General features: G+C 44.1%; 1 protein-coding gene across 2 annotated transcripts in view; it reads right to left on the bottom strand.

The window, feature by feature from the left end:
• Positions 1–924: 924 nt before the first annotated feature.
• Positions 925–13,367, bottom strand: part of TMEM94 (transmembrane protein 94) — an 82,894-nt gene continuing 70,451 nt past the window's right edge. For both annotated transcript variants that reach the window (XM_040435697.1, XM_040435696.1), the window contains exons 27-32: positions 8,652–8,733; positions 6,572–6,720; positions 6,396–6,490; positions 6,220–6,313; positions 5,971–6,141; positions 925–997 (exon numbers count right to left, since the gene is read on the bottom strand). In XM_040435697.1, coding sequence (XP_040291631.1) covers positions 925–997; positions 5,971–6,141; positions 6,220–6,313; positions 6,396–6,490; positions 6,572–6,720; positions 8,652–8,733 — 664 coding nt within the window. The remainder of the gene's footprint in view (positions 998–5,970; positions 6,142–6,219; positions 6,314–6,395; positions 6,491–6,571; positions 6,721–8,651; positions 8,734–13,367) is intronic.

The raw sequence follows: 13,367 nt of genomic DNA, 5'->3' as shown, positions 1-13,367 counted from the left end.
GAATTATTACATGGGGAATTCAAGTAGTTACTAAAATAAACAAGTCCGGAGAGGAGACAGGTCCTTTTAAAAGAGGAATTCCAGATTCCGCAAAAAAAAAATAAAAAAAAAATTTAATATATGCACGACCAGGGCAGATTTTCACCTTCTGGAAGTAAACAAAAATGGTTCCTATTCCATGACAATAAGCAGAGATCTTGAAAACCATGGAGAATGGACACACAAAGTCAAGTAGAAAATTGCATATTTTTTTTATTATACAATGAATATACCCAATTTTGTGATACCTGAATACCCCTTTAGGGAAACAAGCCTCTTCTCAGTAGTTTTTACAGGCACCAGAGACGCAATTCCTTGTTTTATGTACATGTTTCAGTAACAAATCACACCCTCTGGATAGAAAATATACATCATGTAAAATAAAAAAAATTAAATAAAAAAACTTTCCCCATTCATTCTGTGCCTAGATGCAAAGTGAGACGCAGTGCGGTCGTAGGAAGGACTTCAGAGATTCCCATTCTAGTTAAGTCATGCATATGGCACAGAGGCCTGAAGAACAGCAATAGAAGACCGTAGCGTTGCGCCAGCAGGGCTAACCATGCATGATGTGTCAGGACGGGCATTCCTCCAGAAATCATAAACGGTTATCCCTCCCTTAGTCTGTCAGTGCAATGGGGAGGAGCCCAGTAAAAGAAAAGTAATGGGGTAACTTCTCCAACTGCTAATTGTTTGTAAACAGGCAGGGAGACTGGAGGCACAGGAGGTGGAGGAAGCGCCAGCAGTCATGGCCGGCTTTGAGATATAAAACGGCAAACTCAGCAGCATCTCTCCAAATGGGAAGATAAAGTTATACTGGATCTGTCCTCCTCCCTCATGTCTGATAATGTGGGAGCAAAGACACCCCCCACAAGACATATTTTGCAGTCAAAATGGAGAGTTCATGCCCAGTTTGGTTTCAAACTGAAGCTTCTGTCGCTTCTGATAACGAACACGAACCCTGCAAAAAAAAATAAAAAAAATTTAAGAATCAAACTTTATGGTGTATATTTTCTGTGGGTCAGTCACTTTTTTTTGTGTGTTTACTTTGTGGAATAATTAGCCGTTAGCATACCAGTTTTTATTTCGTTTTTGCGTTTTTATTTTTCCATTCATATAGCTGTATAAAAATGTTTTTGTTTTTTTTTACATCACCATATTCTGAACTTTTTTTTATAGTTCTATCTACTGAGCTATGTGGGTGGTCAAGCTGTAGTTTTACCATATTGGAGTGTTTGACTTTTTGGGGTAAGAGAAGCGATGAAGAAATGGCAAATTGGCCATTTTGATCCTTTTTTCCATTACGCCATTTACTGTATTAGTAAAATATTTTTATATTTTAATAGTTTGGGCGTTTTCGGTCACGGTGATACCCATGATGTTTATATTTTTTGTTATTTTTTTTAAACTTTTTTGTTATGATTTTGCAGCTCATGTTTGAGCCTACAAAATCCTATTTATTTATTCTGAAAAATCATGGATTTTTTACATCCATTTATTGCTCAGAATTGCTCATTTCTTATGTTGGCCAAAAGAAGAATTGCAGCTTCAATACCCCTAGTCTCTTTAGCAAGACCTAAGGCATTTAATTCAATAACCAGCATCCTCACTGGCTGCAGAGGATGCCAGTAAGAAGCCCAGAAGTGCGAGCTTCCAGGTTTTTCACCCTTTAGATGCCGTGATCTCACTTGATCGGTATTATTGGGAGTCGCAGTAATTCGCTGCGGGTCTCGGCTGTTTGAAACAGCCGAGGCCAGCCATAACGCCCGCCACGTTTGCCCATCGCTCCAGCGAAGGGATTAAGCGTGCTACTGAAATATGATGGGAAAGAACACCAGCATAAACACAAACCCAAAAATGACTATACAAATTAGATGAACGCCAACCATCTTGAGGGGATATCCTAACCCTGCTAACGATAAATGACCAATGCAGATTTGGCGGAAGAGTATGCCTGTGTAACCCTTTAAACTCCTACCAGTTTTGCCTGAGCTTCAGAAAAATAATTTAACAGTTCAACCCAAGCAGAGTTCCGGCAGCAGGGTAAGGGAGCGCTGCTTTAAGCCTTCATATCTTGGGCTCTGTAAAAGATAGATATGGGCCTGGTCTGGTTTGAAAGCTAACATTCTAATCTTTAAAACAAATCCACGATTAGCATCATCTCCTCTACATCTGGAAATAACCTTTAGGGTAACTGCACACAATGTAGATTACATGCAGTTTTTCCATGTGGCTTTTCATGCAGAAAAACTGCATCGTAATACAGTACCAGCAGAGTGGTTGAGATCTGACAAATCTCATGTACACAGTTTTTTTTTTTTTATTTCATGAGAAAACTGACCTTCCAGGGTAGATTTTAAAATCCATATAAACTGTTCCGCACCTTCTGTAGAGTGGTTCTACCTACAGACCTCAATTGGGTTATTAACAAAAAATCTGCACCAAAACCACAATAAATAGTGCGAGTTTGCACGCGTTTTTGTTTATTTTTTATATGCGGATTTTCTGCATACAAATCTGCACCATGTAAAGGTACCTTTTAGAAATCGGGTCAGCAGTAACAACATCTAAATGCGAAAGCAGGTTTCAATGGCTTTCACTCCCGACTCGATTTCTAAATTCTATATCTCCCAACTTAGAGGAGATAATGCTGTGATTCTGGTCTTCCTTTAAAACTTAGATTTTCAGCTTTCAAACAATACCAGGCCCATATCTATCTTCTACAAAGCCTGAATATATGAAGTCTTAAAAAAGCCTCCCCACATTTGGCTGTGATCTCCGCCAGGCTGGAGGATCTGACAGGCTTACAGCAGAGGAGAAAATAGACATCTTCTCTCATGATAACCATGTGAGAGCTTATATGAGATTCCTCTCAAGTGATAACAGTTATCAAAAAAATAAAATATTCTGGGTCTTGACATGCAGGGACACAAAAACAGACTTTGTAAAAACAAGTGTTTTTATTATGTAAGTAGTACAATATAACACTATATGTACCCCAAAATGGTTAAAAAACAAACATCCAGTCCTGCAAAATTCAAGGTCTTGTATACAGTAGCTAAATTTAAGAAAAAATAGGGGGAGGTGGATTCACTACACAAGCAAAAAGTGTACTAATTTAGGAGGTAGTCGACACCCTTCAAGGTACAATTCCAACAACCTATCAGCAAGAGGGGATAAGTTAAAATATAACTTTTAATGGGTCTCTTATAAAAGTCTAAAACACACAAAAAAAAGAATAAAAACAAAAGATACGTGATGACACAGCCCAATTAAATACACCATGTGTAAAACTGGCCATGTATTCCAGGCCAAAGTTGAGACAACCTCAGCCCCGAAGCAAACGGGATGACCAGGTACATAATAATAGGAAAGGTATCGCTCTTTTCCTATATATGGTGTCGTCATTGTGTCTTGGACGTATAATTGATGCATGGCAGGTTGGTCTAATGTACTTGTCACTGTAGAGGGGCAAACAATGTCCTCCATCAGTTATGTGGATTCAGAGCAGGATCTCCCCACGGGTGATCTGATGACTGTAGACATTCTGGTCTGAGATATATCTTTCCTTTTACGTACCTGGTCATTTTGTTTGATACAGGGCAGAGGTTGTCGCAACCAGTTTTAAAACCGGCGTATTTAATTGCACTGTCATCACGTGTCTTATTTTTATTCATTTTTAGTGTGTTTGGAATTTTACCCATTAAAAGACTCCCCTATCGTTAATAGGTTATTAAGATGGGTGGAGGGGGGGATGTCACAATATGGATAATTACAATACATTAGTAAGTGCCTTGTATTAACTTTCGCTACATGATAAATGCCACTTCCTGAAGTGACAAAACTACGGCCCCTTGAACATTTTTTTTATTTTTATTATTTTATTCCCGAGTGGCATCCATTTTATAACGGATTTTACTCAGATAGCAATAGAATTAATGCATTTCAATGGCATAATGTACACTACAGGTATTTTAAACGATCCGTTCCAATATTTTTAGAACATGTCCACTTTGATCCGAGCCACCCATTTAAAAGGGCTTCTGTCACCCCACTAAACTCATATTTTTTTTTTGTGTACTTATAATCCCTATCCTGCCATATTGCCATACATTATGTTATTAATAATTTTCGTTCAGTAGGGCGTCTACTTGCTGGTAGCAGTCGCAGAAAACCACCCCCTCCTTCTGTTGATTGACAGGGCAAGCCGCGATCTCCTCCTCCGGCCAGCCCTGTCAGCCTTTCAAAAATCGCGCGCCTGTGTTGATTTGGCGCAGGCGCTCTGAGATAAGGAGGCTCTTATTTTAATTAGTGTGAGTATATAGCTTGGCCTGCTCCCCCTCATTCACTGGAAGCCATTTGGCACCAGGAGAGATATAGTTGTGGACTCTCATTGCATTCTTTGGTGGCCATTTGGCACCAGGAGTGGTGTGGAGTGGGCCGGCATTCCTTGGATATAATGTAGGCCATTTTGGCATCAAAGATGACAGAAATTAAAGCAGGCCCAGCATGCATGTGGAACCTACACTCCCTGAATTGTATGGTAGCCGTCATGGCACATAACATGTAGAATTTAGTGTTAGGACCAGTTTTACAGAGATCGCCTTGACGTGCGGCAGACAGCCTCAAATAATTTTCTACAAAATGATTTGCCAAGCATCTCTAATTTATAAGTATAACACTAGCAATTATTATGCATTTTTGTACTTTATTTGGTTTGCAGAGAGCTATTGCATTGCATGTTTTGTTTTACCCATTTAAGTCTATACACAAAAAACAGATCAGTGAAAAACTGAATACACGCGGATCGAAAACTGAAACCATATCAGTCGTGTGCATGGGGCCTAATGGTTTGAAAATGCACTTCAGTCGCCTGCGCTGTGCGCCAGCTATATTTACTACAGACAAATTCAAAAGTTACAATAAAAAAAGTAAAATTTTTTAATTTTAATACAATTGTTGGGAGGTTAAAGGAGTAGTTCAGAACTTGAAAAACATGGCTTCCAGAAACTGCACCACAGCTGTCTGTGGGTTGTGTATGTATTTGCAGCTCAGCTCCATTAAAGTGAATGAGACTGAGCTGCAATACCACACACAACTTGTGTAGTACCCATGTTTTCCTAATCCTGGACAACTTCTTTAAGGCTCCATTTACACGTCCGTAACGCGTTTTGCGGATCCGCAAAACACGGACACGGCAATGTGCGTTCTGCATTTTGCGGACCGCACATCGCCAGCACTAATAGAATATGCCTATTCTTGTCCGCAATTGCGGACATGTTCTATTTTTTTCGGGAACGGAAATGAGAGTCCGCAATTCCGTTCCGCAAAATGCGGAACGAAATTGCGGACGTGTGAATGGGGCCTAACAATCTGTACTCTGACTTTAACAAGACTTCCCACAGTTCTATACCAATCTTACGTACCGTAGGTTTATAGGGCTCGGCCAGGAATTTGATACTGGCAATCTATCCTGGGACCCCAGCCAATCAGCTTTTCGAAGAGGTCGCAGCATTCCGTGAGTGACTTCACTTTCATCAGACATATATGTCCTAGCACCTAAGCGCACCTCAGTCCTATTGAAGTTAATGTGGCTGAGCTGCAATACCAAGTACAGCCACTATACAGTGCATGGTGCTTGGTAAGCTGTGGAGGAACCGCAGCAGCCTCTTCAGGCAGGGGCCCTGAGAGTCAGACCCCCCCATCAATCTGAATCTAATGACCTATCCTGAAGATGGGCCATCAATATCAAATTCCTGGATAACCCCTTTAAGTAGAACCACAGAGGTCAGGGTATTAAATCTAAAATATAGAAAGTTAAGCACAGGTACAATAAGCATCTGAATGAGGCCTACTGTATAGTCCAAGCAACAGAAGGAGTCTATTAAAAGGTGGATGTCACATTGGAAACAGATATTGGCGTCTTTTTCATACCTGATCTCGTGCAATTTGACAATCTCATTGATGATGAGGACAAGAAAGAGAGAGAGCGGTCCCAGCAACCAGGACAACAGTGGGATGTCCCATATGTGGAAAGTGAGAGTTGCATCAGGGTTTGCCCAGAGTTGCAGGTCTATGGCTGCCTGAAGTCCTTGTGCCAGTACCCTAGAAGCAGGAATAAAAACTGAGCAGCTTATAAAAACCTGAAAGCCTGTATCTTCCACAGAACAGCCAGATACTTACAGCACAGGAAGAGTCAAACTCCACCACGCATTACTAAAGGGATTCCTCTTCCATAGTGGCTTTGATCGGTGGACATGGCTGACAGAGATAAAAACTAGGGAGAAAAGTTGGTCAGTTTAATATTGTAAATTTCACTGCCCTCTCCAGATTTGCAGTAAAGTACAATGCGTTCTTACCTGTGTGCAAAACAATGAGGCAAGCACAGAATTTCTGATCTAGGAGAAGAGCCCCAGAGAAGGAGCCAAACCAATCAAGAGCCTCAGGAGAGTCGCTACGAGAAAGCGAATACATACGGTAATCAGGCCGAGTGTCAGAACAAGGCAGAGATCACCACTGATGTTCTTCCCCATACCTGTACACGGCAATCCCAGAACAGTTTGTTGTGTTGCTATGGGAGGAGATCTCACAGAATGTCTGCAGAGAGAACCAGAAGCAGGCCAGACAGCAGATGGAAGAAGGGAGGAACTTCAACAGGAAACAAAGCAGGAAATAATTCTGGGTCTGGGAGGGGAGAAGAACGTTGACCGTCAGACAGATCATGTCATACACTGGGCACTTTTTACTCTTCACTAGCTAGTTTTAAAAAGCATCTAGAAAATGGAGCCTGGCTAATTATATAAAAAAATAAATTATATTAATAGCATGCAATGGCACTAAATAATGGTATGAGGTATAAGAGTGTCTTAAATGGGTTCTGCACTTTGTTTAAACTGATGATCGGCAGGGATCCGACACCCGGGACCCCCGCCGATCAGCTGTTTGAGAAGGCAGCGGCGCTTTAGCAGCGCCGCGGCCTTCTCACTGTTTACCGCTGGCCGAGTGACATCACGACTTGTATCAACTGGCCTGGGCGGGGCTAAGCTCCATTCAAGGGAACCTAGCTTAGCTGCGCCCAGGCCAGTGATACTAGTCGTGACGTCACTGGGCCTGCGGTAAACAGAGAGAAGGCCGCGGCGCTGCTGGAGCGCCGCTGCCTTCTTAAACAGCTGATCGTGGGGGTCCCGGGTGTCGGACCCCCTTTAAAGGGAGTTTGTCCCAGTGTTGAATACTGATGAGCTGTCTTTAGGATATGCAGTCAGTTTATTTATTATTTCTCAAATAATATTAATTGAATAGATAAGTTAATAAATGTAATGGTATTGAGCTGTGTCTAGGCCGTGTGACCGACGAAAGTGACGTCACTGGCCTATAAAGAGAGAGCGACACACAGTCTCTTTGAACAGCTGACTGGTGGGGGCTCTAGGAGTTGGACCCCCACTGATCAGATATTGATGACCCATCCTGAGGATAGGTCATCAGCATTAAACACTTGAACAACCCAACATGTCTAAGAAGCAGCAAATTTGTTATACAGCATGTGCCACTGTAATAAATTTGGGACAGTGAATGCCTGTCTGCCTAATTTTCCCGGTCTTACTTTTCCCCAATATATGCCTCAGGAAGCCACCGTTAAGAGGGATGGCTGGTTTAGTAAACCGAATTTTAAATACCCTATTGGGGAATTCTGAGTAAAAGGAGGGGTGTGAATGGAGCAGTGACCATGCACATGCACTGCCGCCCTGTTCAATCTCTATGGGATTATCTTCTGCTGTATTTGACTATCACTTTCAGTCCCATAGACTCTGAATGTAGCGGCAATGTTCACCACTCTATTCAACCTCCTCTGGTATGGAGGCTCGGGATCCCTGATCCTATTGAACACATGGGGCCCTCTTCGATCAGACATTTATCACCTATCCACAAAATTCTTTTCAAGTTATAACCCCTCTAAAAGGGAATCTGTAACCCGATTTAGAAACATTATCTACAGTAATACACTAGTAGTACCGCAGATAATTTTTTTTTATTTTTTACTGCCCCCCGTTCCCCTGCTGTCAGCACTCAGAGCTGCGTTGAAATGAATTGTCAGGACTGTTGTGCATGCTGAGGAGTCCTCTCCATTATGTTAGTGCAGTCAGCAGTCCTGACAGTGTATTTCAGGGCAGCTTTGAGGGCTGATAGCCGGGGAACCAGGGGCAGTACTGAAAATAAATAATAGTGATCTGAACTCCTTATCTGCAGTACTATGCATATATTACTGTAGATAATAGTCCAAAATTGGGGTGACAGACTCCCTTTCATAACTCTATTAACAAGAGTAAAGAGTGGTTACAAAGAGCATGTTATACTCTGGAGGACCCAGAATGTCCATGCTTTATGCAGACGACCCATTGATTTAATTGGTTACCATGTAATGCTTCATTTCTCCTGTAGTGGTGCTACAAGAAAACTGCTGCAGGTCAAAGTAGCTAGGTTTTCTAGCAGTTTATCATTCAGAATTTGCAATCCTATTAATGTATCGGCTATTGGAAGTTACCTTCCCACAAACAAAAGACATGGATGGAAATGACTGTGATGGATTTTTTTTTACCGCCCTCACATTCTGGATTTACCTTTTTAGGTATAGACTGGAGGTTTTTTCCAGTTGCTACAGTCATTATGGAATTGTCAGATGGCTTTCCAAGCAGGGAGACACTACAGAAGACAAGAGAGTGACAAACTGGTTACCATGTACTTAAAGGTCATGAAATGGTCCTGAGCAAAATTTACAGAGAGTCTGGCCCAGTCAATCAAGGAGCGGGAGCACAGAGTGACTTGGGACCGCCCTTAGTGCACTAAACTGCTCACGTGCATACGGATCAAAAACGCTTGTTCTCCAAAATGAAACAACCATTCTGATAACAAATAAATGTTATCAACCCTACTGGATATTATGACTGGGTTGATCCAGCAGACAGATGCTCTTTAACGAGAACATAGGTGGTTCACCCCTTATCCAGTTCCTGACTGGGCCATTTAACTCCCTTCCCCCCCAAAACCAGGTAGATTTTCCGTTTTCTTTAGTACGTGTGTCTTTGAAAGCCATAATTTTTTTTTAACAAGCTTAAATGGCATAGTGCAGATGCAGCGAAAGTCAAAGGGTAGAGAAGTGAAAAAGTAGAAAGATACCAAATACAGTCAGCATCGTATACATTAGGTGCACAGATTTGTACAATTAGCCCTTCAGCCCAGAGATCCGACGGTTGACGATCCTCTAAGACAGTGGTTCTCAACCTTTCTAAAGCCGTGACCCCTTAATACAGTTCCTCATGTTGTGGTGACCCCCAACTATTAAATTTTTTTCCTTGCTACGTCATAACTAATTTTGCTACTGTTATGATGACCCACCAAAAACACCACAGACACCAATACACCAAATGTTAATTCAAATACACAAGTATTCATTCATAACCACAGAACTTTAGCATAAATACAAAATATTTGTAAACCAAATAAATAACTTTAAAATAAATAATAAACAACAAATACCCCCTAAAAAATAAATCAGTGGTGCGCACAGTACCCCTCAAATAAATAACTCAGTGGTGCTCACAGTACCCCCCCCCCCAAATAAAAAAATAAATCTGTGGTGCTCAGGGTACCCCTCAAATAAATAAATCAGTGGTGCTTCAAGTCCCCCCCCAAATAAATAAATGGTGCTCAGGGTCCCCCAAATAAATAAATCAGCGGTGCTCAGGGTACCCCCAAATAATAAATCAGTGGTGCATCAGGTTTCCCCCAAATAAATAAATTAATGGTGCTCAGGGTCCCCCAAATAAATAAATCAGAAGTGCTCAGGGTCCCCCAAATAAATAAATCAGCGGTGCTTCAGGTCCCCCCCAAATAAATAAATCAATGGTGCTCAGGGTCCCCTAAATAAATAAATCAGAAGTGCTCAGGGTCCCCCAAATAAATAAATCAGCGGTGCTTCATGTCCCCCCAAATAAATTAAGCCTTGCTCAGCCAAATAATTAAAATAAAATTAGCCAGGCTCAATTAAATCATTGGTGGCAGTGGTGCTCAGCGGCGGTGTCATTAACGAAAAAACTCGGACCTCAGCAGACAGGCGGCCCGACTTCAGACTCCAGACGTCAGGCTCCTTCAAGCACAGGCAGTGATAGGACATCACTTCCTGTGCGCGAGGATAAGGGGCCGCTGCCGTTTTGCGGGCGACCCACAATAGGAAGCCTCAGGCGACCCCCCGGAAAGGGCCGATCGACCCCCAGGTTGAGAACCGCTGCTCTAAGAGCTGTTTCTGCAAAAAGGCCCTTCACGGAGAATTAGCCGAGCTTCAATCAGACAGAAAAGGTGTTCCTTTGCCGTGTATAAAGTGACTGTAGATCCGTACCGGGATACAAGCAGATGGGAAACCCCATCTATATTTGAGTCGTCTGTCTCTTAAAACTTGAGTGTGCCTACAGCAAACCGGCGGTCTGGTTGGAAGCGTTGTGGCAGATAGATCAGGAGCTATAGCCGAGTAGATGTCAGGAAGATTGCTTTGTTTTCCAGCTGCAAACAGGATCTTCTCCTTGACATGAAAAAACGAGATTTTTGTAAAACTTACCAGTAAAGTCTCTTTCTCGCTCTTCATTGGGGGACACAGAAACCGTGGTATAGCTATGTCCTCTAGGAGGCGTTGACACTAGTAAAAGCTGTTAGCTCCTCCCCTGGCAGCTATACCCCCTCCAGCCTGGAGTGAGAGCTTCAGTTTGTGAGAAGCAGTAGGAGAAGTAAACCAACTAAACAACGTGGAACACCAACAATGCTAAGAACCCTACTAGGTTCTAACCAGCAACAGCCACGACTGTGGCCGAACAACAATACTGGGTGGGTGCTGTGTCCCCCAATGAAGAGCGAGAAAGAGATTTTACTGGTACGTTTTACAAAAATCTCGTTTTCTCGCCCATATTCATTGGGGGACACAGAAACCGTGGGACGCCCAAAAGCAATCCACAAGGAGGGAAAACCACAGACCCATGGAGCACGCGCCCCTTCAGGCAACTAAGAACTACTGCCTACAAGACCATGCGGCCCAAAAGCGGCGCCCGCCGATGCATAAGTGTGCACCTGGCAGACTTTAGAGAGTGTGCGTAAGGAAAGCAGTAGCCGCCTTGTACAACTGCGTGGCCGAACCTTGAATCCTCAGAGCCCAAGAGCGCCCACCGCTCTGGTGGAGTGAGCCACGACGCCAAATGGCGGAACCCTGCCCAGGTGCAGTATGCTTTAGCAATTGCAGACGTGCCAATGCCACCCTGGAGGCCACCAATGCTTTGCGAGGACCCACCGGATGACAAAAAAAGGGGGGTCCGTACGCCGGAAGGAACTGGAGGCCCGCAAATAAAACGTCAGAGCGTCGGCGTCCAAATGGTCTAACTCCCTTTCCCTAGGGTGTGAAGGGGAGAGACACAGTGATGGAAGGACAATATCTACATTGAAATGGAAATCCGAGACCCCCGTCGGGAGAAAGGAATGAACGGGCCGGAGAACCGCTTATCCCTGCCTAGAACCAGGAAGGTTTTCTTCAAGAGAGCGCCCCAACCCGGAAACCAGTCTGATAGGCGTGATAGTCACAAGAAAAAACTACCGTCCAGGATAGGAGTCGGAGTGACATTTCCCGCAAGAGTTCAAGGGGAAAATTCTGGAGCGCTGAAAGGACTCAGTTCAGATCCCAAGGCGGAAAAAGAGGACGGTACAGAGGAACCGTATGCGCCATTCCCTGAAGGAAGGTATTATGGGCCCCGGGTGAGTCAGAGGGCGCTGGAAAAGGATACAAGCGCCAAACCTGGCCCATCAAGGAACCGAGGGTTAAACCAAAAACCCAGAACCGTAGGATCCACTCCTGCTAAAGGGAAGCGCTCCACGGAAACGATAAGTGGTCCACCAATGTCCCCCGAGCCGAAGAGGCTTGTGGGGAGACTGAGAAGCTGGCTGATAAACAACCGAGAAAAAAAAACAAAAAAACGCCTGAATGAGGCATGTCCAACCGCAAGCCAAGGAATCAATACATTGGATAGGTAGAAGTAGAGACAATAAGGAGTTCCGTCAGCGACCGTGTATTGACAGTGTAGTAACACTGCACGACAGAAATTTCGACCAGACCAAGATGAGAGACAAAACCCCTGCCTCGAGGAGAATAGAAGGGGAGTTCTGTTTCAGGAACGAATAAACTCCATCAACAGTCGTGACAGCACCCCCGCTCAGCCTGGCGTGGAGAGTCTCGTAGTCTAGCCACGGAATGTGCAGTGAAAAGGTATGACTACATCGGACTGACATGGCAGTTACTAGTCAAGTCTTAAGAGAGGTAGTTGTGGATACGGGTAGTACACCCAGGACCAATAGAGGAGGGGATATGGAAAACGTCACAGCCCAAAAGTTGGTCCGGAACAAGACTTATAAGAAAAAAAACACAGAACCAATACCCTGCATCAACGTAGATTAGGGGAAGTAGTAATGTAGGAGCTACCAAGGTTTGTGGAGTGGCCGTGAACCCTGAGCCCAAGAAGGAAAAAAGTGGCAGGGCGAAGCCCATTCCCCATCTGAGACTGGCACTACACAGAAGAAGCCACCGAATGATAGTGGCAGTGCCATACTCCGCCTAAAGAGGAGGCCATGCAGCGTACGCCACCAAATTTGGCGTTAGAAGAATCCATCACCTGACGAAGGAGCCGTGCAGGCGGAGCCAAAGTACGTAAAGGCTACTCCAGGACCCCCGTACCGTAGGAGCCGCAGCGCGCCCCCTGCCAGCACAAACTGAGGGGCAGACTAGAGGAATCCGGTAGAAGCCATGGTCTCATACTGCCCCATGGACGGAGATCTAACCTTAAACACTCCACCTGGGAAGGGCATTGAACAGGAACAACCGCCAAGCCAGCGTCAGGGTAGAACCACTACCTGAGGGATTGCCCCACTGCATTGACCACGAAAGCTAGTACCAGCGTAAAATCTGCACCAGCGGAGGAGAACACGCTGCAAAGCTAAACCAGAGTTCCAGCACAACCACTTCCCACATCAGGAATGGTGGATAGGGTATATAGAGTCAGTGTAACACTCGACTTGCTGGAACGCAAGCACAATATTACGTGCCATGGTGTACGCACTACATATTGTTGAGACACATTGGAACAGTGGAGGACCATGGAGATAGGGGACGCTAGGACCCATGAGTGACGCTGGGCAACCCCCTGAGGAGAGAGGTTGTCATAATTATGCTCCAAACCGGCCCGAAGGAAAAGGACACAACGTGGAAACAGCCACAGTATCCACTGGCGGCACCGAAATACCATGAGAAG

This window comes from Bufo bufo, chromosome 6 (genome assembly GCF_905171765.1).
Source record: "Bufo bufo chromosome 6, aBufBuf1.1, whole genome shotgun sequence".
NCBI lineage: Eukaryota > Metazoa > Chordata > Amphibia > Anura > Bufonidae > Bufo > Bufo bufo.
The sequence above is the reverse complement of the archived record's forward strand: the minus strand, read 5'-3'. Positions and strand labels throughout refer to the sequence as shown.